Here is a 23,627-nt window from a genome sequence, read left to right as displayed (position 1 = left end):
TCCAATTCAAAGTACTGATTATGCTTATTTAAATATTACCTATATAATTCTAGGGAAGGTGCTGTCTGTAGCTATGATGTGAATCTGATTTGACAGTATACTTTTACATTGGGCACAAGGACTAATAAATCTTATGAGATATACTAGTAGAAAAATATATCTGAATTAGTAAAATTTTATTAATCTTTTGGAATTATGAAATATATGCTATTGACTCACAAAACAACATGCTTTCAAAAACTTCTGAAGCAAATTCTTTTTGAAATTTATTTCTAAAAGTCACAGAGACAAAACTTTAAAAGCGACACATTTATACTAAGGATACATGCATGAGCAAAAAAAAAAAAAAAAGGGAATACAAAAAATGAACATAGTAAAATTTTAATGAATACAGTATTCCAGATACAAGTAGAATACCACTAGATAAGAACTGTATTTACCTCAAAAGTCTATGATAGTATGGATTGAGATAAACCAGGTTTAGGATAGTCAACTTCATTATTCACATTTTAATCAGTGCTGACTAGAAGCCAAAGCAACTTATTTCAGGCTAAGGTTTTCAATGAAGTTATAGGATGAACCTTCTATTTAATAAGCATGTTTTAAGGTGACCTGTACTCATTTAAAGGTGGCTGGGGCAAGTCAAACCATGGAGAGCCCTTACAAAGACTAAGCACCAAATAATAAATTGTCTGTGGCTTTCATTTTGGGCCACCTTAAAGTTTATTTTGTTTAAATGTGTTTTCCATTAACATTTACATACAAATTCTTTTAGGCAAAAGATTTTAATATGGAAATGTCTGCTTGGAGATCTTGCCAAACTGTTACTTACAATAGTTTTTAAGCAATGACTACTTCAGAATAATCCCAAGCTGATGCTTACTTGGTGACAAGTTTAAGATGCAGAACTTTCTTAGTATTCTGGTCCCTGAAATTCAGTAGGGCCAAATGCATTAACTGGAAGTAGCATTTGTTTGTTTTTTAAAATATTACTCAAAGATGATAATGAATAAAGTAACTATTTAGGCTCCAATACACAATCTTCCTAAATTTTCACCCTGTAAGAAATGATTATAATGCCTTTCAGGCTTGTTATCAACAAGAATCAAAAGAACCAACAAGGAATTTAACATTTCAACAAGCTAGGAACTACTTACTGTAAGCATATAGTGAAATTTTGGAAGACATACTACCATACTTTGAGAAAACACTATTAACAGGTAAGCATGTGTTGAAGGCAGTTTATAAATGAAACATTACAAATCTTGTTTATGCATACAACTTATAAAATAGAAAAAAAATGTGCTATTTTTCCAATAGTATAGAATCATACTAACACTATATAGTTAAGATTGAAAGCTTCTGTACACATGTCCACTACACCTCCACAGCAGCACATGCCTCTTAGACATTCTCCATTTGTTATCCAACATATGCCAACCACAGCTTCACGGATTTCTATCAGTTTGAGCAGGCTAAAATGATCACTCTGCCTTATCTATTTAACTATGAAGTAAAGTTATCCAGTTTCAGGGAATAAAGTTTCATAATCAGTAAAGAAACATATTAAACCTCCCCAACAGGATGGAAAACTCTAAGGTCATGATATAATCCTAACAGGAAGATATATTATGCCCCTAGATACAGTGTATGTGGGAAAAGTTAGAAGCCTGGATAAATATATTAAGATATATGGGACCTAAATGATCATCAAATCAGTAATTACTACTAGAAACTCAAATGTAAATTACTGGTGTTTTTCTAGTGCAACGTCATCCAGTTCACCACTTAGGACTACTCACTCAAAGTTGTCCTGCCACTATGTGTTTGCTGTTAGTGCAAATATCCAATAGGGAGCAGTCTAAATCATATGAAATTCTTGAAAAAAATTAGAATGACTGTATATCTAACCTTATCTTTGTATTCTGAAAACAGTGCTATAAAACTCAATTATTTTCATAGCTTCTTAGATCTTCTACCATCTTAGATTCAAATTAAACATGGTTGCCTGTAAGGAAGTAAAAAGCAAAGTACATTTTGGTTATGTTTTGCTGCTGTTCTCCTCTAGCATGTGCTTTATCAATGACAGCACTACTCTAGGCATTTATTGTACTACTTTAGCATAACAGAAGATAAGAAAAACTGGTAGCTGGAATTTTGACAAGTGATTTTTTTTTTTTGCGGGGGGCCTTATTTAAAAATGAGAGCCAAACAAAAAAATCCCACTTAAGATCTAAAATCAGAAGGGCTCTTTGACAACCCAAACTCAGAACTTAAGTCTGTTAAAAAACTTAAGACATGGAAAGCTGTTTCTGAAAAATATATAATCTAACCTTTTTCTTATTCACTTTGGCTTTTTTTTTTTTTTTTTTTTCTTAAATGAAGATTGGTGGTAAAATGACCTCAAAAGATAACTCCAAGTCACATAGGGCATCATTTGTCAGTGCTTTGTAATAGAAATATATTTTATAAATATTAACTTGAATGTTTTCAAAGAATTTAAGATTTTTTTTTTAAAGCTCTAGTCCAAGTTTTTAGCTGTTTAATTTTTTAAAAAATATAATTTGGGTATCCAACAGAAAGAACATAACTGGGCTAATCTACTTTGATAACCTTACAGGACAGTGAGGTTCAGATAGAGATCATTTCCTGAACATGGTTGACCTTTAACAGAACTGATTATTTCCTCACCCAAACAGTTATGCAGGATACTGCCAGATCTCCACTACAAAAATCTTGCCAGTATTTCTAGACAATTACCACCCATGTTTAAAAAAACCTTGTATCACCAGAGGCAAAGCACATAAAAGTGAAAGTAAGTAAACTTGTTCCTAGTCTATCTAAACTCTTATAAAATCATATGGAAAAATTAATGCATAGAAAGTAATTTCCTTAACTATCTCTCAGCCAAAAAGTAGTTACTCGTTCTCTGTAAAAACAGGAAACTCAATCATAAAATACCTACTTGTTTAAATTAAATGCCAATCTTGAAGTCTTTTGACACCATGACATAAAAAAAAAGTATGCAAATTCAAGATGATATTTGAAATGAAAGCTATGGTTCAAAATTTTGTGTTTATAGTAATAGACTAAAATCGTGTCACTGCAAAATTCCCCATGACTTTTGGCACTGACATTAGGAAAGATTTTAGTCTTTTGGTCACTTGAAGCTGCTACTAAATACAACAACAGGCCTTTAAAAAAAGGGAAAAGATAGTGAGGAACTGAAGGATAGTTAGGTAACTACATCATATACAAGCAAAGCATAGTCTGAAACAGTCATTTTCTGCTAGGAATCTGAAGACAGAAGAACAGTTTCCCACCATCCCTTCCTTTTTGAGGATCCTCTAATCAGAAATAATTCCTTTAAGTTACTCTGAGTGGTATTGCCTGGCAGCAGCTTCAATTTCCTAGGCTAGTCTTCAATCCAAGTAATTAAGTAATGTCACAAGGAATAATCATACATGGCAACAGGGTAAAAAAGCAGGGCAGTTCTTCCATGCACAAACATTTCAGGAGAAAAACCATCAATTTTAAAGATAACCATCAGGTTTCAGGTATCCTAGCACACTCTAAACCCTAAGTTTTGCTTTACACCATTGGTGACTAAAATTAACAATACGTTTTGCAGTGAGCTTTTTTTTTTGTTTGTGGTTTTTTTTTTTTTTTGCCTGCAACTATATATATACATTGCAAAACTATTCTGCATCACATGATTTAAAATGAAATAAATATAAAAATGAACCACACAATCAACACATAACTTTAATACTCCACATTATTTATCTTGATCACAATGGTGGTAACCTCCTTGTCAACAATCTTGTGAGTTAAGGAGTTGATTCTCATTCTCGTATCCATCAGGCAGATATGCTCTCCTCAGCTGGTCTGACTTGGGTATGGAGCCTCCATTCTTCACATGGCGAGACAGGAAAGCACGGACTGCTGGGTGATCAGCCTTCTCAAGTGGGATGTTAGCTTCCAGGCACATTTTCACAAAGTCCTGGATAACACTGACTTTCTCTGTTTGCGCAGTACTGTTGCACTGAAGGGATGCAGTTAGAGGCCTCTGCTTCTTTCTCACATTCTGCTCTTCAAATTCTGCCTTTCTCTTTGTGTGAGTCTTTGACTTGAGGTGGTCACTAATGGCAGACTTGCGAACATGATTCAGAACCACATTGCAAGAAGTGCAGAAGAGTTTTCCTCCATCTTCATGCAGCTCACCTCCAAACTCAGTGACTCGATCCAGGGGAGTCACATACAAAGCAGTCTTAGACCGGTTTCTAGCAGGTGGTGCTGTCACTACAAATCTTTCCATTCTGATGAATTAGGTTCTTTCAAGACAAAAGATACAAAGATAAGCTTTATAACAACACTTCATTTGGCAACTAATTAATAATAAAGGGTAGGTATAAATATTTAAAGATTAAAGGTTTCAGAAAACTTAAATTAATAGACTGTGTGTCTATTAGGTCTTAACTTACCTGAAATGTGTAAGAGAAGGCAAAACCAGAGCAAGTTACTAGTAAAACTAGGTCCACTCCTTGATTTTGATGAAATACAAATAAATTATAACTGTGAAAAAAGAACTCCAACTACCCCAGATATCACTATCCTTTAGAAAAACCCAATTACTAGTCAACATTTATGGTATTAATTGTATTACTCTCATCCAATTTATATTGTGTTCAAGTTTAAATTGTTTTAAGAAAATAAGTAAAAACTAAGAAAGAACACAGACCAAAAGCAACTAAAAACAGAAACAATGACATTAAATTTTAAAGTCAAAAATATAAAATATAGAGCTCCAAGTAATTTTATATATATATATATATATATATAGCTCTACTAAGAGAGCTTTCCAAAAGGCGATATAAAGATATGCAAATGCCTGTCCTAACACTTTTCTTTTTTCTATTAGAGACTAATATTTACATTTGTTAATATTTATTTCACTTATTAACTATTAAGTTAGACCAAAATTAAGAACTTAGCACAGTATCTTGTATCTGATAGGTGCTCAGTCACGATTTGTTGATATGGATTAAGTAGACGATTATCTTTACTATTTTTCCAAATATTTAACTCAGAAGCAGCTTAATAATTTCTCAGTTTATCCCAACAACATTTTTTTTGTGATCACTGTCAAAATCATAAAGTTATGGGCACTGAACATTTGAGATCATGAACAAAGACTGTCAGTGATAATTATTTGTTCCCTGGGGCAATTGGAAATTGAGCTCTTATTACATTAACCTAGATACAAGAAATTGACATGAACTTGATAGAATTCAAGATGGAATTCTGTCCTGATAAAAATATATTAGAGAAAGATTTCCAAGTGTGGTCAAGAAACTATGCTTTATAAGTGTAATCAGAAACAATGGAGTATTCCATTAATCTGTGCTAGAAAATTCATAACTGGGCAGCATAAAATCTTTGCTTAAGAATTTGTGTTAGACACCTGTGGACATAACCTGAGAGAATAACTCAACATTTCACAGAAATTGTGGAAAGTATGATTAGTTTAGGTTTTAATATATTTAAATTTTTTTCCATTAAAAGTCTGTTTAATGCAAGGCTCTTAGGTATCAAATATCATTTAGGCTATAGATTTTCAATGGCAGCTAAGACAATTCCCACTTACTAAATAGCGAATTACCATTACATATTTGTGCTTTAAGTTACTGTTATGTGCTTTATAATCATATAGCAAACCAGTGCCAACTATAATTAATGGTTCTAAGCTAGTTATGAAAAAATTACATATTTCTCCCCATTAATGCCTAAATCTTTCTAGGTGAAAAGTCTTCTGTTTTTGGATTTCAAACTCTAAAACATGTTCGTTATTCTTTGAAGCACAGAGCTCTTAATCACTTGTGCTAATGTGAAAGGCCTATACGTTCCAAAATCTTGTATATTTTAAAGTATATTTGTGTTACTTCGGAGTCAAACATCCACCCAGTAGAAGATGCTCGAGTTGAAGATGCTCGAGTTTACAGAACCAAAGAACAAAACTTCTGTGTTTTCTACAGAAGATATTTTAAACAAGGAAGTTAAAAAGTTAAGCGCAGGAATTGGCCAAGAACAACAACAAAGAGAGAGAAGCAACAAATCACTTACTAGATAAAAACAAAACTCATCGTAAGTTTTCAAGTTTAAATGTTTACCGGATTAGTTTCCAGTTTTTTTCGTCTTGATGCCTAGTAGTGATGGGTCTTTAGCGCAAAACCAAAGACGCATAAAATCCTGGCACTTTCCGTTTGTTCAAATCCAGAGATGCCTTCAAATCAGTTTTTCAACAAGTGGTGGTGAGGAAATAGTTTCTGGGCTTGCACCCTATCTTCCCTGAGGTGCCGTGAAGTCATGCCTTTACTGTAAAACACGAAAAGCAAATGGAAAGAAAAAATGGGGGAGGGGATAAAAAAGAAAGGTGGATGAAAAAACGAACAAGTACTTCCACAACAGCCACCACCCAGGTGTGTTTAAAATCGTTCTAGTTAGTCCACACCACAAATCTGGATCCCGACGTTCACTCCAACATTCCTCATCCCGGTCCCTTCTCAGTCGTCCGCCCGGCTCAGCACCTCCTCGCGCGCCCCAGGCCCCAGGGTTCGCGAGGAGGGAAAGGCGGGGCTCGGGACGCTCCCAGCGTCTAGACTCCCTCCTCCCGCGCGAAGCACAGCACGTCGGCGCCCCACAGCCTCTGTCCCGCTAGCTCGGCAGGGCCGAGTCCCAGCTGCCGGTTGTGGGCCCAGGAACTCGACAGCCGAGTTGGCGGCAGTCTCAAGGGAGGACGCGGCAGGCGCCTGGCGGAGGCGGCTGCTGTCAGGCTTCCCGTCTCCTCCCTCTTCCTCCCGCGGACAACGGCGCCCCGGCCCCGCCCCCGGCTCCAGCTTCGGGACTGAAGGCCCCGGGCCCAAAGCCCGCACCAAAGGCCGGGCCCACCCTCGGCCTCCCTAGCTCCTCGGTACCGTAGGATCAGGGCGGCCGCTAGGGGAAGTGGACGATACTCGGCCGGAAAGGAAAGGAGGAGGAAAAAAAGGAGGAGCAATTGAGTGAGGGAGGAGGAGGGCCAGTCGCCGCCGCCGCCGCCGCCGCCGTCGTCGCCGCCGCCGCCGCCGCCGCCGTTGCCCGACCGAGCCCCGCGGTGGCCGCCGTGTCCCCCACCGCGCCCCGTCCTCCTGCGCCGCCAATGGCTGAGCTCGTAGGCGGTCCCCAGCAACGGCCGAGCAACATTGACCAATGGACTGCGGATCTAGCAAACAGATAGCTGATTTGACCAATAGTGATGGAAGGGCGGGCATGCGCATGATTGGCGGCCAGAGTTATCCAATGAAAACTGGGGGCGTGGGTGGGCGGAGCCGGAAGTAGGGACAGCCGAGAGGCCCCTGTCCGGCTGGGGCGGAGGGAAGGGGGAGGGAACTAGAGGAGGAGGAGGAGGAGGTTAGCCTAGGCAGCTACAGCCGCGGCGGCGCAGGGGCTGGTACGCGCTGGGCGGCGAGAGCCTCATGGCGGAAGAAGAGAGCGATCAAGAGGCCGAACGCCTCGGAGAAGAGCTTGTGGCCATTGTGGAGTCCCCGCCAGGCCCTACTGGGCTTAGACCTACGGGCGACGGCAGAGGCGGCGCAGGCGGCGGCAGCTGCGGTGGCGGCGGCGTCGGGATCAGCAGTCGGGATTACTGCCGACGCTTCTGTCAGGTGAGGCGCCGGTCGGCCGCCCGGACTTGTCAGCCGGGTCCTGGGCCTCCCTGCTTCTCTTGGCCTTTTCGTCCCCGAATCGGCTGTGTTCGGCGCTCGCTCCACCAGCCCAAAAAGGAGAGTGAGGGTGAATCTCCTCCCTCCTTCTATCCGGCTTGGGGTGGGGGGCGGGGAGCAGAACGGGGATGACCCGCGCAGGTATAGGGTTGCAGAGAAAGTGAGAGTTTGGACGGGGTGAGGGGCTGGAGAGAAGGAGGGTCGGCTGGCAGGAAAGCTCTGTGCTGACATGCCTCCCCATCTCCATACAGACCCCTTTCTGCCCGAGGGTCCCGCCTTTCTTGTGTTTCCTACTCAATTTCTTGTCACTTCATTTGGAATCTCTGAAACATTTCCTGCCTTCCCTTCTCCGCCCCTTGCCCCCTGTATTCTCCCCTTTTTCGGAGATGAGAGGCTAGCCCTCTCTCTACCGCCCCTCTCCTGTCATCGCCACCCCTCCCCCTCTGCTAGGGTCTCCTGTCATCCCCTCTTGAGATCCCGCTGGGCCAATTCTCCAGTTGGCTTAGGCGCTGACCCACGGTGATTTAGTTACTTTCTTGTGAGGTGGGGTTAAGGCAGTGGAATTGCCATCTCTCCTTTTCTTATCCCCTTTCCCCGACACACAAGCTCTTTTCTAATTAACTGCTAATAAAGTAGTTTTCCTGAAACTATTGCTCCAGTTACATCACCAACGCCCCCTCTTTTAAATTACAATATATTTTATTTAGCCTGTAAAATACACTGTCAAAACAGTGACAGTAAATTATTTACTTGGTTGAGTGCCAATACTCTTTGATGTAAGGTGTTTAACCATAATCAAATATTAAAGCACCAAAGTACTTGTCTAGGGGTAAAATTTGTGTTACTTATATATATTTATAGTTTAAACATTTTGTTCTTATTCACAACACTTATTTTGCAAACTATTTTAGAAAAAAAATTAACTACTCCTTTTTCCATCCCATCCCATTATTCATTTACTACCTTGGATGTATTAATTGGCACTACTACCTCCAGCTCTGTTATCTTGAAGAAATTACTTAACCTCTTTGTATCTTAGTTTCCTCTTTTGTCAAGTAAAGATAGTGATTAAATGAGTGAATATGTGAATATTCTTTATATATTAATTAAAGTTGGCCATTAATTTCATTCTGGTAACAAGTAGGAAATACAGTTAAGCAGAAGTGGGCATCATGTTTGCTGAAATTTGATTTAATGTCTTTCCAAGCCTTGAAAGAAAAAAGGGTGGGGTTGACATTTTCAGGTAAGTTTTTTAATACTTTAAATTGCTTTTGATTTCATCCCTGGCTTCCCACAATATTAAGTTGGTTTGATGGTGAAAATTGTCTTGGTAAAAAGGGTATGTTAATTTTCTTGTCATTGCTCTCTATTTTAAAAAGTAAGTTTATTGGAAAAATTTTTTTTTGGTATTGGCATTCAGGATTTAGAGTTTCAGGTTTAGAGGTTACAGAGCTTGTCTTCTAACTACATTTTACATGTAGAAATCATTTTATCCGTAGACTTTGTATCTATAGGAATTTTAAATTTCTAAAAAATTGGTTTACAGTTGGTCTTTTTAATATACACAGGCAGAAAGTCGTTTTTTTTTTTTTGCTATGTTTTGCTTTTTATATCATTAATGAGCAACTTGGTTTTAGTTACATTTAGCTTTGTTAATTTATGTGATCAGATAACCCTTAATTGCTGTAGAATTTGGAATTTTATTTGTGGACCAGAACATTTTTGGAGAACTTTTTAGCTACTCTTATTCCATTTCTTGAAATCAACTTTAAGAACAAACAAATAAATTTAGCTTGTGAAACACAGTGAATAGTGACAGTAAATTATTTTAAGAACAAATGCAGTTGACTGTTTTGTGAAACTCTGCTACCTCCTAAAATATCCTAGGAAATAAAAGTAAACAGGAAGAACATAATGAACTTTTATTTTATGTTACTAAATTATGAGTGTTATACTGACATACTTTCATTTTGTCAACCTTTTACCTGAAACCTCATAACATATTTTATAATACTTTAGATTACCGGAAAACCTGTTCTTGGGTCTTCTCCTGGTTCCACCTTTCACATGAGCTTTATGAAGCCCCTTTTTGTATTAAAACTTTAGGATGGAATAAAGGATTACTGTATTACATTGAATTTTATAGATTGTTTAATAAAATTCTAGTATACTAGTTCTGTTTTATTTGCCAGTAAGGGAAGCAGTGGATTATGTAATTTAATTCCCAAAGATTTTTTCTTTTTAAACATTTGGTTTCCTAATATTTGCTAAGGGTAACTTACCTTCATTAATAAATGACTTAATTGTGAGTTATTCATAAAATGGATAATATCCATTTGGGTTGGTGATAGTTAACTAAACAGATGAATTATACACACAGTCTTGTGGAGTTGAGAAGAAAGGCTCCAATTTATCTGCCTCCTTTTAGAGAGAAATATGAATCAAAATTTCTTGGCAGTTAGTTGTGTGGGTGAAGGGAGAGAGGAAGGAACACTTCTTTTCAAGAATGGTTCTGTGTCTTTTACCATAAGGAAAAGTAAAACAGAAGACTCTAGATAATATAACTGATAAATTATGCAGGCACTCAATGCATTTCATGATATACTTTTCTATTTGAGAAATAATACCAGTAATTATAAAATCTCAAACAGAATGCTTCTTTAGGTTACAGATGATTTTGAGGGATGATGGGTTTGGGACATTGAAAATGTTACTTTCCAGTTACATTGAATAATGTTAGATTAACTGCTTCATCATGTCCTCCCTTGGCTCTTATTAGACATGCAAAAATGCTTCAATAGAATTGGCCCTTAGCTGATATTTAATTTGAGGATAAAAGGAAGAGAAATGTAATTTTTATTGAGGGCCTGCTAACTCTTACAGCCTTCACATAGGTCTTACCATCCAAGTTATGTCATTGAAATTGAGGCCTAAACAAGTTAACTTATCAGGTGAACAAACTGGGATTTTGAACCCAGCCTTCAATTTCTATTGAAAAACAGATTGAAATTACAAATATCTTCAAACAATTATAAGGTGATTTTTTTTTTTTTCTTGTCAAGTTGTACAAAGGAGAAAAAAAAGTTACTGGAAGAACACAGGGAATCATGGATGAAAAATATAAAAAGTACTCTTTCATTATGCCACAGTGTAAAAAATATTTCAAGAAACAGGTAATTATTTCTCTGACTTGTTAGGTGCTGTGAACATTTCCCCAATTCCTGAAGGTTTTGATAATTCAGCCTAATTTTGTTGGTAGAGATATTGAAATTATTTAATCATAAGTTGTAAATTAAGCAAGTAAAGGTACCGTATTCTTAGCTCAGTACCAGAATGAATACAGTGAATGATAAGTATTTCTGGAAGCACTTTGCTATCTTGATTAAAATACACTTTAAAATTATTTCATATTACAGTGGGGTTAATAGGCATCCCATGAGGATGTCATGAGTATAAATTGAGAGCATGAACATGAAGTGCTCAGTACTATACCTAGCACATAGATAGGCTTAAATAGATAGAAGCTATTAATATTTCTCTCATGTGAAATCCTCTGAAGGTTTAAGAGGGACATTAGAGATAATCTAATCTGTAGGTCACTTAGAGTTTGTATCCTACAGTAAACTTTAGAGAGAATTTAGAAATACTACAATCCTAAAATTCTGTTATTTAACTAGAAAACCCAAGTGTTCCTGATGAAGCACTAAATGATTTGCAAAAATAATTACAATTTTTTTTTCAGATTTTATTTCCTACAGGGGACATTGGACAGTGTCTGGAGATATTTTTGATTGTTTTAGAAGGGGGGCTGCCACTGGCATCTAGTGGATAGAAACCAGAGATGTTGTTGAACATCCTACAATGCACAGGGCAGCCCCAGCAACAAAGAATTACCTGGTCCAAAATACCAATAGTGCCAAAGTTAAGAACGCTGCTATATCTTACTTTGGAACTCTTAGTGGATACTTAATGGCTTAAAAAAAAGTATTTCATGATTCTAACTAATTTTAATCATTTACTGTGTACCAGGCACTTTAATAGATATCTAAGAGACAATCTAACAGAAAAAGGGTTTGCCTCGTAGTTTTATAAAATACATGCTAATGCCCCTTATTTTAGAGAAATTAAATTTTAATTGTTTTAGGAAAACATAGCCCTTATCCCATAGCCTTGAAATAAAGTTTACATAGTATTTATGGTTTCTTAAGTAGTTACTTGTGATAATACATTTTTACTATTCATGCCAGTAATTGGAATTATTATTTTTTATTTTTATTTACATTTTTTTTTTTTTTGCATCTTAGGGCCACCCCTGCGACATATGGAGGTTCCCAGGTGAGGGGTCAAATTGGAGCTACGCCTGCTGGCCTACGCCACAGCCACAGCAACGCAGGATCCAAGCCGTGTCTGCGACCTATACCACAGCTCATGGCAATGCCAGACCCTTAACCCACAGAGCGAGGCCAGGGATTGAACCACGATGGAACTCCTGGAATTATTTTTTTATTTAAATTTTTATATAGGTTTTATATGTACTTGGTTTAAAAAGTCATATAAGGCTAAAATAACAGGAATTATATTTTGCTACTAGTAGAGACATGACTTAAAAAGCTTAAACAATAGTACACATGTATTTCTTATGTGAAAAATCTTGACTGGATAGCATGGGGATGATATGGTAGTATTATCATTATCGTACTACTGTTTGCTCTTTCTCATTTTTGTCTTCCTATCTCAAGTTTGCCTCATGATCCAAAATAGTTGCTGGAGTTCCAGCCATCACATCTGAGTTCCATGTGGCAGGAACAGGGTGTCTCCGGGGTAAGCCAAAAACACTTTGCCCTAAATCCCTACTTAGTAACTTCCATTTCCATCATGTTAGCTATCCCCATCTGAAAAGAATATTGGGATTTTTTTGTTGTTGTTATTTTTCTCCCCTGATACATACATGTCCATGATTCAATTCATAAGTAATGAAGAAAGCAAGAATTAGATATTGTAGAGGCAATTATTTTTTTTAATTTTGTTTTTATTTTTCTATTTTGCCACAGCTTATAATAAAAAAAAAATAGCAGTCATACCTTGTCCCTTTCCTTCCCTGAATATTGTTCAGAGACAATCACTCTTGTAGCAATTATGATATTTACCTTCATGTTTTTTATTTATTATAATTGCTGTAGTTAGGAAAAACAGAACAAAAAAATGAACACTAGATCTTGATGGCTGTATTTTGGGAGCTAAATGCTTTGCTATTTATGCTTTTTTTAGGTTGACTTTCAGAATTGAATGGTACAAATTGTTCATAATGACATTGTTTGTTATAGCAAATTATTGAAAATAACCTAATGACCTAAATTAGGGGAATTGTTACGTGCAATGGAATCCTATGTTCTCCTAATAGTCATGTATTTAAAGTGTATTTATTCATATGGGAAAGTGTTTGTGGTATAATGGCTACTAAAATGACACAGAAAACAGATGATTTCACTTTTGTAAGTAAAAAAGACTGAAAAGAAACATACCAAATTGTTAACAGTGGGCAGTTTATTAGTGATAAGTTTGTAGCTAAAGCTTTTTTCTTTACATTTATTTATTTTTTATATTTTCTTGATTAAACCTACTACCTATATCAGAAGAGAAATAAAATATAAAAAGTACATTTCAATTTTTTCTCTATTTCACAGATAATTTCTGTGAATAAATTTAAGATTATTTTAAGCATGGTGAAATTTTAACTCTTTGTTTCCCAAAAATATGTGAAGTGCTTTTTTTAAAAAAATAATTGTTTATAAGTGAATTTATGAGAGTCTTTTTAGGTTAACTAGTAAGGTTCTAAACTTGTGTAACTTGTTTACACACAGTTTTACATTAGATACATGTGCACTGCTGCTTTCTAAAAACCACCCAAACATTGGCTCGAAAAAATTTATCTCAATTTTAATTTTGTAGATAAAATGGTAGAAAAAAATTAGTTTTTTAGTGATACCATTATTTTGCAGCTCTGCCCAGCAGAAGTAAGGCACCCATTGTACTATTATTGCTGACACTGAATCTTTTTGATTTTCCTGCCAAAATGTGCTAAACTATACCTTAGCAATTACTAACAAAAGCAAAAAAGAGAACTTTAAGTCAAATTTAAGAAAGCTATGGTAAAATGTGTGTTTGGTAAGGTATTTGAAAAAATAAAATATGATCAATAAAATATAGTCAATTAGTATGTCTTTTAAAATATATATTAATATGTAGTGGTAAGGACATTAGGCCATTTAAAATCTAATGTAATTTATTTAACTAAATATTCTAGTTATGTTGTAAATCAGAGTAGTAGCTAGTCTGATTTGGAGAGTATTTTTAAGGTTTGTGATTGTGAATTAATCTAATACAAGGTAGTCTTAACCTTTCATGTAATATATATTACATTGTTTTTTTAGCTCCTTATTTCTCTGACAGGTCAGCTCATCATTTCAGCAGCATACTCTATTCAGTATGGTTCTGCTCTCTAGGATCAGACCCATTCAACGTCATCTGATTAGAGCACTGGAACACTTTGTGGCAACTAAATCTGAAAGGAGGTCCATCTGTGTAATGTACTACATAAGATCCTAAAGTCCAGTGCATTGACACTCTTGTACCAACCACTTAATACCCTCAACTCCCCAAAGCAGCAATGAATGTGAAAATAGCTGAAAGGCTTTCCATTTAAACAGTAGAAAAAGAGAGTCATTGATACTAGGATTGACTTTTATTGTTTATAGACTTGGCCCTCCATATCCTAGGGTTCTGTAGCCTTGATTTCAACCAACTAGGGATGAAAAATTATTGAGGGAAAAAATCCAGGAAGTTCCAAAAAAGGTAAAACTTGAATTTGCTGTGCACCAGCAACTATTTACATAGCATTTACATTGTACTAGGTATTTAAGTAATCTAGAGATGATTTAAAGTATATGGGAGGATATATGTAGATTATATGCAGAAATATTACACGTTTTTATATGAGAGACTTGAGCACCTGCAGATTTTGATCTCTGTGGGTGGGGTGGGGGGTTGGGGGGGTTGTCCTGGAACCAATCTCCCAGATCCTAATGAATGACTTTATGAGGCACTGGGCATATACTCATAATCAAACAGGCATTGTCCATATTTTGGTGTACAGCTATAACTTTAATATGTTCTATGAAGAAAAGATATATAGTATTATAAGATGTGAGCTAATAAAAGACTTGTCTGTTTTTGCATTCTTGGGCAATTGGCTGAGATTCTTTGGTTTAGTTTGAACGTGTTGAATTTAAGATGCCGTTCCTCATCCAGGGAAAGATCTTAAAGATGGCTGGATTTCCACAATCAAGAGCTCAGAAGTGAGATCTGGTCATCAGAGCTATATGGACGGTATTTGAGACCATTTATATGAATGTGCTCATATAAGGAGATAACTTCATTTAGAAGTGAACCTTCACAAACTCCATAGTTAAATGGTCTGGTAGAAAAGGTTGTATCTTCAAATGAAGTCTGAGAAGGATTAAACAGCTTAGAGAAAACCAAGGACCTATGGTATCAGAGAAGCCAAGAGAAAAAAGAATGTTCCAGGGTAGAGTGAATGGTAACTGGCATTGAAAGTCATTGAGATCCAGCCACTGAATTAACATGGAGATCGTTGGTGATTCTAGGCAGAGCTGTTTGGATGTGGTGATGGGAACAGGAGTCAGAATGGAGTAGTTTGAGGAGTGGGAAGCAAAGGCAGTAGTATAGATAACTTAGAATTGATTGTGGATTGAAGGAAAGAAGGGTTTTTTCCTAAAATAAATTGTTGAAAATATGGCATGGTTAAAATCTGATGAGATTGATTCATTCAAAAGAAAGAGGTAAATCTCCAAAAGAAAGAAGGAATAATATATGAAATAAGATTCCAAAAGAGGAAGGAAGGACAAGATTCAAAGTATAAATGGAGGAGTTGCTTTGTATAGGAGCTTTGAGGTAGGTGGATAGTTCATCTGTTGAGAGTACATGGGGATGGTAGTTTCTTAGACAGGCAGATTGAATGAATTGACCTACAGAACCATTTGTGTTTGCTGACTTTGGGTGCTGAGTGACCACTAGTCAGTACATTTATTTCACAGAGTTTGTCTGCGTAGGTAAAGGCATGGAGAATATGATTAGCAACATTCATTCAGAGTTGAGTGATATACTATCATTGATTAGTTAATTAACTTTGAGAAAGAGGGGGACATCCTCATTTTTTGACTACCTTTGTGGTAAAACAGAAGTGAAAAGAGAAAGAGAAGGAAGGAAAGTAGTTCTATCAGTAGATATTAATAGGTGCACAACATTGCTCATTATACCTTGAAAAAATATATGTACATGTGTGGGTATATTTGATACCCCAATAAAACATGTACACAATTTAATAATATTTAGTTCTCTAACTACAGTTTGCTAAAATTAACTTGTATGTGTTTTGGTTACCCTAAAGTTGAAATATTCTAAATATTCACTAATCACTAATTCACTAATCATTGCCAGTGATTGGATATGTGTGTGTTATATTTTTAGTATCTGGAAGATTTATTTATTTTATTGAAGTGCTCTATATATGTATATAACTCATATATAGAGTGTTTCATGTGTGTCAGATACTGTGACAAGTCTTTTACCTGTTCGATCTCATTTAATTCACTCTCCAGTAGGGTATGTGCCATTATTCTCATTTTACAGATCAGGAAATTAAGGCCAGGAGAGATTAAATGGCTTAAGTCAGATTGGAATCCTGGCCAGTTTCTCAAGAGCCTGTGTACTTAGCCATTCCAATATACACATATATTGTATCTTGGTACATGCATTCAATATGTTATACCATCTATGCCTATGAATTGATATATATTATAGCATACTTAAGCAGTTATTGACTAAGTAAAAGTGATTTAGGAGTTCCCGTCGTGGCACAGTGGTTAACGAATCCGACTAGGAACCATGAGGTTGCGGGTTCAGTCCCTGCCCTTCCTCAGTGGGTTAAGGATCTGGCGTTGTCGTGAGCTGTGGTGTAGGTTGCAGACGTGGCTCGGATCCCGCTGTGGCTCGGTTCCCAGGCTACAGCTCCGATTCGACCCCTAGCCTGGGAACCTACATATGTCACGGGAGCGGCCCAAGAAATAGCAAAAAAAGACAAAAAAAAAAAAAAAAAAAAAGTGATTTAAAAAGACTCAAGGCACGAATTCATGAATGTAAAAGAGAGAAAAAGAATCGAACTTAAGCTATCAGAAGTTCCCTGTAAGAAGTGATTCTCAACCCCTTTTATTTTTTACCCCCACCTTCCTGAGTGGGATATACTTTTCTCTGAATCAGTCACTCACTTTAGTGGTTATTTTTAAAATGCAAGAGTTATGCTGATTACAAACCAGTTGAAGGCTGGAAGGTATGGAATACATTTTAGATGCTTATCTTAAAAGATTAAATTTTAAATTTTATCCCTCCATATTATTTAGATTTAACCTTGAATATCTTGAAATATTACTAACCCAGAGTACAGTGGATGTGCATTTTTAGACTTTATTATCTACATCTGTCTTTTACCATGCTTTGAAAACTCTTGCCAAAGATCTCTCAGGTTATAGAACTCATTAGTAAAATTTAAGTTTTGTATTCCATGCTCATGAGAATGTGGTGAAATGGATATCTCATTTTCAGATGGTAGGAGCAAAAATCACTACCTTTCTGAACCATAATTCACCGAAACATATTAGAAACATTTAAAATAATTTGTACCTTTTATTTGTACTTATAGCATTAATTTCTGAGGAAATATAAATTTGGATATAAAGCAGTTTATCATGGCATTAATTGTAATTAATGAAAGGAATGAGTTGAAAATGAAAAAGCAACCAGAACATCTAAAACAGTTGAACGTTTTTCAACCCTCATAAACTAAAATACTATTCGGCCGTAACAAATGATATTTTCATTGACTTATGTTATGACCTAGGAAAATCAAATATAATGACAAAAAAATTAGGTGGCAAAATTTGTTCGTTGGAGGATTACACAATTTGAATATAGGCTGGTCGATTCTCACAGTACTCATGTGAATATTTTAGAGGGGAAAAGTGCTGTAGAGAAAAATCAGATTAGCTGTTTCGCTAGAAATAGAATTTCTTTTCTTCTTTTTTTTTTTCTTTTTTGCATTTTGGGCCCCCACCCTTGGCATATGGAGGTTCCCAGGCTAAGGGTTGAATAAACTGTAGCTGCCGGCCATAGCAACGCAGGATCCAAGCCGAGATCCAAGCCATGTCTGCAACTTGCACCAGAGCTCATGGCAACGCCAGATGCTTAACCCAGAGAGCCAGACCAGGGTTCAAATCCGCATCCTCATGGATCCTAGTCACGCTGGTTAACTGTTGAGCCACAAAGGGAACTTCAGAAACAGGATTTCTTGATGATAATCCTTAGGAGACCTTCGTGTACTTCAGGAAGTGTGTGAACTCTAAGTTTTTTTGCAAAAAAGTTGTATTTGCATTTCCTTGGTGAGCAGATCTAAGAGTTTTTGGTTTGTTTTTTGTTTTTATCAGATTCTCATAAGAATTTCAAAACTTGCTAAACAAACACAGCCCACAATCATCCAAACAGCAGTTTATGGACTTTTGCTGTAAACCATTGATACATATAAGAAGCACTGCCTGCTTTTTGCAAATAAAACTTTATTGAAGTATGCGCATATATTTCTGTATTTTCTATGACTGCTTTCATGATATAACAGGGTTGAGTAGTTGAGATGGAGAATATATGGCCCATAAGTTGCATTCTGGCCCTTTCAGAAAAATTATGTCAGTTCCTGTCCTACTTTCTTATTTATTCATTTCAACAACTCTGCTAGATAGGTACTATTTTTATCTTCATTTTATGAATGGCATAGATCAGACCAGAGAGGTTAAACAACTAACCCCAAGACACACAGCTAGAAAAGAGAAATATACCAAGATGTTAATAGTGGTTATATGTGGGCAAACAATGATGTATGGTTTTTAAAAAAATATATTATCAAGATTTTCTGTAGTGAGTGTACATAACTTTTAATCAAGAGGAAGAAAGGTATAAAAAATTAGATACAACTGAGTTATGAGAATCTTAAAATTCATCCTTTTTTATTATTTTGATTTCCTACATTTCATCCTGTGTTTATGAAGAGGGAATTTGCAATTTCTGCTTCCCTGTATGGGACTTAACTCTTAATACGCAGCCCTTAACTCTTGATTTAAAAAAAAAAAAAGAAAAGAAATTATTCTATTTATAATCCTTAAAAACTATATTAACTGAAGACATTTTGGCCTTTACCTTACGGTGAGACTGTTTTCTCTTTTATATTGTGAACTTTTAACAGTCGTTAAGTACTTGTAGCTTAATAGATGCCATAAAGTGCTGCATACGTGTCTGTCTGAGACACACACATATATCTTACTTTTTCTTAATATCAATTAATTGAATTATTCTTAATTATTTTAGACATAGATCTAGATACATAAAAGTGTTGTAGAAGGTATTCCTAAGAGAAAGAAAATTGGCTGTGTACTGTGTGGAAAGCTTCATCCTAATGATTATAGAGGATTTAAGGAAGAAAAGGTCACAACCCCTTACCTCAAGGAACTGAATCATCTCCTAAGGGAGAAAAGGCATATCTGACTACAGCAACCACCATTAAAACCTTGATTCAAGCCATAGTCATCTTTCCCATAGATAGTTTCATCTCCTTGCTTCCAAGTTTTCTGTTTTTTCACCACACAGGCAAAGTGATCCTTTTAAAGACATGAGAGTGAGGTCTTTTCGAAACCTTCCATGCTTTTCTGTCTGTGTCAAAACCAAAATTCTTATAGTGGAGTGTAGGACTTCATGATCCAAACCCTGTCCCATTCTTTGATTTGTCTCCTATTGCTCTGTCTCCAGTACTTACCTTCTTGCACCTTCTTTCAACTTAAATAATTATTCTTCTGCCATTTGGCCTTGGCTTGTCTGCTAGAAACACTTCATTTGGATCAAATGAATTGTCTCCCATTATTAAGTTCACAAAGAGAGATTAAAATCTAGAGTCCCAAAGAGTTTAAGTTCCCAGATTCCTTCCTTTCTGGAATATTGCTTAATCTGAGCCAGTGTGCTTGGCTAGTTAGGGCTGGGGATTTTTTAGGAGCTGTAGCTTGAGAGTGGCTTCTTTTGCACCTCAAAAGGAGATTTATTTAACCATCAATCTTACTTTTTAAAGAATTCAGAAGGTCAGTAGGGCAAACACTTCTTACTCTATCCAGCCAACACCCATTAAATTTAGAAGCACTAGTAATTCCTTGAACTTAGTACAAAGTATAGTTGACTCTCATTACTTTGTTGGTAGGATTTAGTGATATCACTAAAGATGGATATTAGAGGGAAGAAGCATGCACAAAAAACAAGGTACTGAATCAGTTTTGGTTTCAAACTCACCAGGGTGCCGGTCAGTTATGACAGCTACTGTGTCTATTACCTGTAAAGTTTTACTAGGAAAATTAATCAAGTGGTTGTGCCACTGTATGCTTATGATATTTTCTTGAGGAGTGGGGGAAGCACTTAACCTGAACATTTCTTGTTCCTTGAAAGTTGTATCTGAATTTCTGTCTTGCAAAGTTTACAAATTTCCATGGATGGCAGCCCTAGGCACCAGGTCGTATTTGATGTCCCTTCCTTTAGATCTCCTTCATATTAAAAGCTATACATTTCTGTTTTTTCTGAGTTATGCTGATCCTCCTGTGCTACAGTAAGTGTAGATTTTATTAAGTGGCACAGCTTCTATACTTCCTCTAGTAAAGGGTATATCACTTGAGGTGTGTAAAACTCAAGGCATCATCTCTGTAAGGCTCCGTCCTTGTCGTTTCCATAGCTCTAGTGTTCTGCCTTTGTCTCTGGATTTCTCTGTCCCCAAGCTGTGCCAAGACATTTTTAGTCCTGTGCTGCCTTGGCTGTTGCCAATTCCCCTGAAATTCTTAGGCCTGCTGAGATAAAGTCATAAAAGCACTCCTGTTGCACCCCATATTTGTGTTAATTTGGTAATAACCTTAAGTAGGTATCTGCAAGGAAGCTGCTTTTAATGTTCCCTATGTCTGTACTCATATGAGCCCAGTGCAGACTGTAACTTTTTTGTTACTTGCTCAAGACCCTTTCTTTTTTTCTGCTTTTAACTGTTCTAGGCCTTGCATAATTTATTCTACTAAATTGGCAGTATAAAGATTCAGCTATAATGGGATATGCCATTTCAGATAGACATAGTTGGTCTCTGTTTTTGTTTATATCTTAGCCTGTTCTTAAGTTGTCCCCTCCTGTCTTCCTTTCCTTTTCTCTTTGCTTTTGGGCTTAGGTTTTATTATTCTTTGATTATCTCTTGTAAGATCTCCCATAATGTCAGATATAAAAGCCAAGGTATTCTTTTTTTTTTTTTTTTTCTTTTTCCCATTTTCTTTTTAGGGCCACACCTGCAGCATTTGGAAGTTCCTGGGCTAGGAGTCAAATTGGAACTGCAGCTCCCAACTTACACCACAGTCAAGGTAACATCATATTGGAGCCACATCTGCCTCCTACGCTGCAGCTCATGGCAATGTCAGAGCCAGATCCTTGCCAGGGATTGAACCCGCATCCTCAGAGAGTGTTGGGTTCGTAACCCACTGAACCGCAATGGGAACTCCAGGAATTCTGGGTTTATGAAAAAGCATTCATTATCAGACAGATTTTGCTCACTTTCATCTTCCAGTTTTAAGGAAATCTTACCAGCTCAATGTCAAACCTAGGTCTGACCTCTTATTTTATTTTTCTTCAGTTTTGCTTTTTTTTAATCCATTCCCTGAGGCCTAACTGAGTTCCTGGGGCGCTTTTCTTTGAGAGACCACGCCATACCATACATTGTCCTCTGTAAAAACTAGTAATTTGAAATGCACCTGGAATGCTTCAGGTATTTAAAGATAATCTTACAGGGGATTTCCCTTAGCGGTAACGAACCTGACTAGTAGCCATGAGGACGAGGGTTTAATCTCTGGTGTTGCTTATTGGGTTAAAGATCTGGCATTGCCATGAGCTGTGGTGTAGGTTGCAGATGTGGCTGGGATCTGACATTGCTGTGGTTGTGGCATAGGCCGGAGCTGAAGGAAGCTCTGATTCGGCCCCTAACCTGGGAACTTCAATATGCCACATGTGCAGCCCTATAAAGACAAAAAAAAAAAAATTTCAGCTTTTTTTTTTAACCTTTCAAATCTATGCAAATTTTGTTACCTGTAGCAGTCTTGATCTCCATGGTTTGGTTTTTTAGTTGTTCTTATTATGTAATATCTATTTCTTTAAAAGATCTGTCTTGCTATAGTTGGATTTGCAGTCTGGTTCACTGAGATTTCTGTCCTACAGTTCCTGTGCTCCCTCTGTTAGATACCTTTGGAACCAGTCCTTCCTTTCTAATGAGTAACACTAAACTATTCTTTTTCCACAATTCCATCTTTAAGAATACAGAATTGACAAATGGAAAAAAAGAAAAAAACCTATGGAATGGGAGAAAATATATGCAAATGATGAAACCAACAAGGGGTTAGTATACAGAATATACAAACAGCTCATACAACTCAATATAAAAAAAAAAAAAGAAAAATCCAATCAAAAAATTGGACAGAAGACCTCAATAGACATTTTTCCAAAGAAAACATATAGATAGCCAACAGGCACATAAAAATATGCCCAACATAGCTGAACAAACAATATGCCTTGTTGAACACTGGGTGGGTTTTAGGTTCTTGCTACTAAATATTACATACTTTTGCAGATTCCAAACAACTTTTAACTTATTAGAATCTGTTTAGAATCTGTTTTCTAAATCATTTCGTGGTTTTTTTTTAAGTTTTATTGAAGTATAGTTGATTTACAGTGTTGTAGATTACGCACAACTTTTAACTTATTAGAATCTATTTCTAAACCAGTTTGGCAGATTTTTTTAAAAATTTTATTGACCTCTAGTTGATTTACAATGTTGTGTTAATTTCCGCTGTACAGCAAAGTGATTCGTTTATATGTATATATTCATTTTTGTATTCTTATTCATTATGGTTTATCACAGGATGTTGAATATAGTTCCCTGTGCTATACAGTAGGACCTTGTTATTTATCCATCTGATATATAATAATTTGCATCTGTTAATCCCAAACTCCCAACACCTCCCTCTGCCACCTCCCCTCCCCCTTGGCAATCAGAAGTCTGTTCTTTATATCCGTGAGTCTATTTCTGTTTCGTAGATATGTTCATTTCATTTGTGTTATATTTTAGATTCCACATGTAAGCAATATCTATGGTATTTGTCTTTATTTCACTTATCATATGCATGTATGATAATATCTAGACTGCAAATGGCATTATTTCATTCTTTTTGATGGCTGAGTAATATTCCAATGTATATATTCATATATATATATATATATATGTATGTATGTATGTATTCCATTACACACACACACACACACACACATATCTTTGTCCATTCATCTGTCAGTGGACATTTAGGTTGTTTCCATATCTTGGCTATTATAAATGGTGCTGCTGTGAACATAGGGATACCTATATTTTTTCAAATTATAGTTTTGTCTGGATATTTGCCCAGGAGTAGGATTACTAGATCATATGGCAACTCTTACTTTCAGTTTTTTAGGAACCTCCGTACTGTTTACATTCCCACCAACATGTAGAAAGGTTCCCTTTTCTCCATACCCTCTATGGCACTTGTTACTTGTAGACTTTTCAGTCACGGTCATTCTGATTGTTGTGAGGTGGTACCTCATTGTAGTTTTGATTTGCATTTCTCTACTAATTAGCAGTGATGAACAGCTTTTCCTGTGTCT

At 36.4% G+C, this 23,627-nt stretch overlaps 2 protein-coding genes across 10 annotated transcripts in view; one reads left to right on the top strand and one right to left on the bottom strand.

Annotated features, from left to right (window-relative positions):
* Positions 1–244: 244 nt before the first annotated feature.
* On the bottom strand, positions 245–6,839 carry CGGBP1 (CGG triplet repeat binding protein 1). Of its 2 annotated transcripts, none has more exons than XM_021070751.2 (2): positions 6,124–6,839; positions 245–4,334 (listed from the first exon to the last, which is right to left on the bottom strand). In XM_021070751.2, the coding sequence occupies exon 2, from the start codon at positions 4,316–4,318 to the stop codon at positions 3,815–3,817; it is 504 nt and encodes a 167-aa protein (XP_020926410.1). In that variant the 5' UTR covers positions 4,319–4,334; positions 6,124–6,839; the 3' UTR covers positions 245–3,814. The 2 variants fall into 2 exon arrangements, with proteins under 2 accessions (XP_020926410.1, XP_020926409.1); XM_021070750.2 differs by having other exon boundaries at positions 6,171–6,338.
* A 588-nt stretch (positions 6,840–7,427) lies between these two features.
* Positions 7,428–23,627, top strand: part of ZNF654 (zinc finger protein 654) — an 88,001-nt gene continuing 71,801 nt past the window's right edge. For all 8 annotated transcript variants that reach the window (XM_021070747.2, XM_021070740.2, XM_084989156.1 and 5 more), the window contains exon 1: positions 7,428–7,700. Coding sequence is in view for 2 of the 8 variants with exons in the window: in XM_021070740.2 (XP_020926399.1) it covers positions 7,512–7,700 (189 nt within the window). In the remaining 6 variants the exon portion in view is untranslated. The remainder of the gene's footprint in view (positions 7,701–23,627) is intronic.

Source organism: Sus scrofa, chromosome 13, assembly GCF_054392235.1.
Source record: "Sus scrofa isolate SSC_HxYL_T2T_F1_AM1 chromosome 13, Sscrofa_HxYL_maternal_Yorkshire_Landrace_v2.0, whole genome shotgun sequence".
Classification (NCBI taxonomy): Eukaryota; Metazoa; Chordata; class Mammalia; order Artiodactyla; family Suidae; genus Sus; species Sus scrofa.
This window is presented reverse-complemented; position numbering and strand designations above follow the sequence as displayed.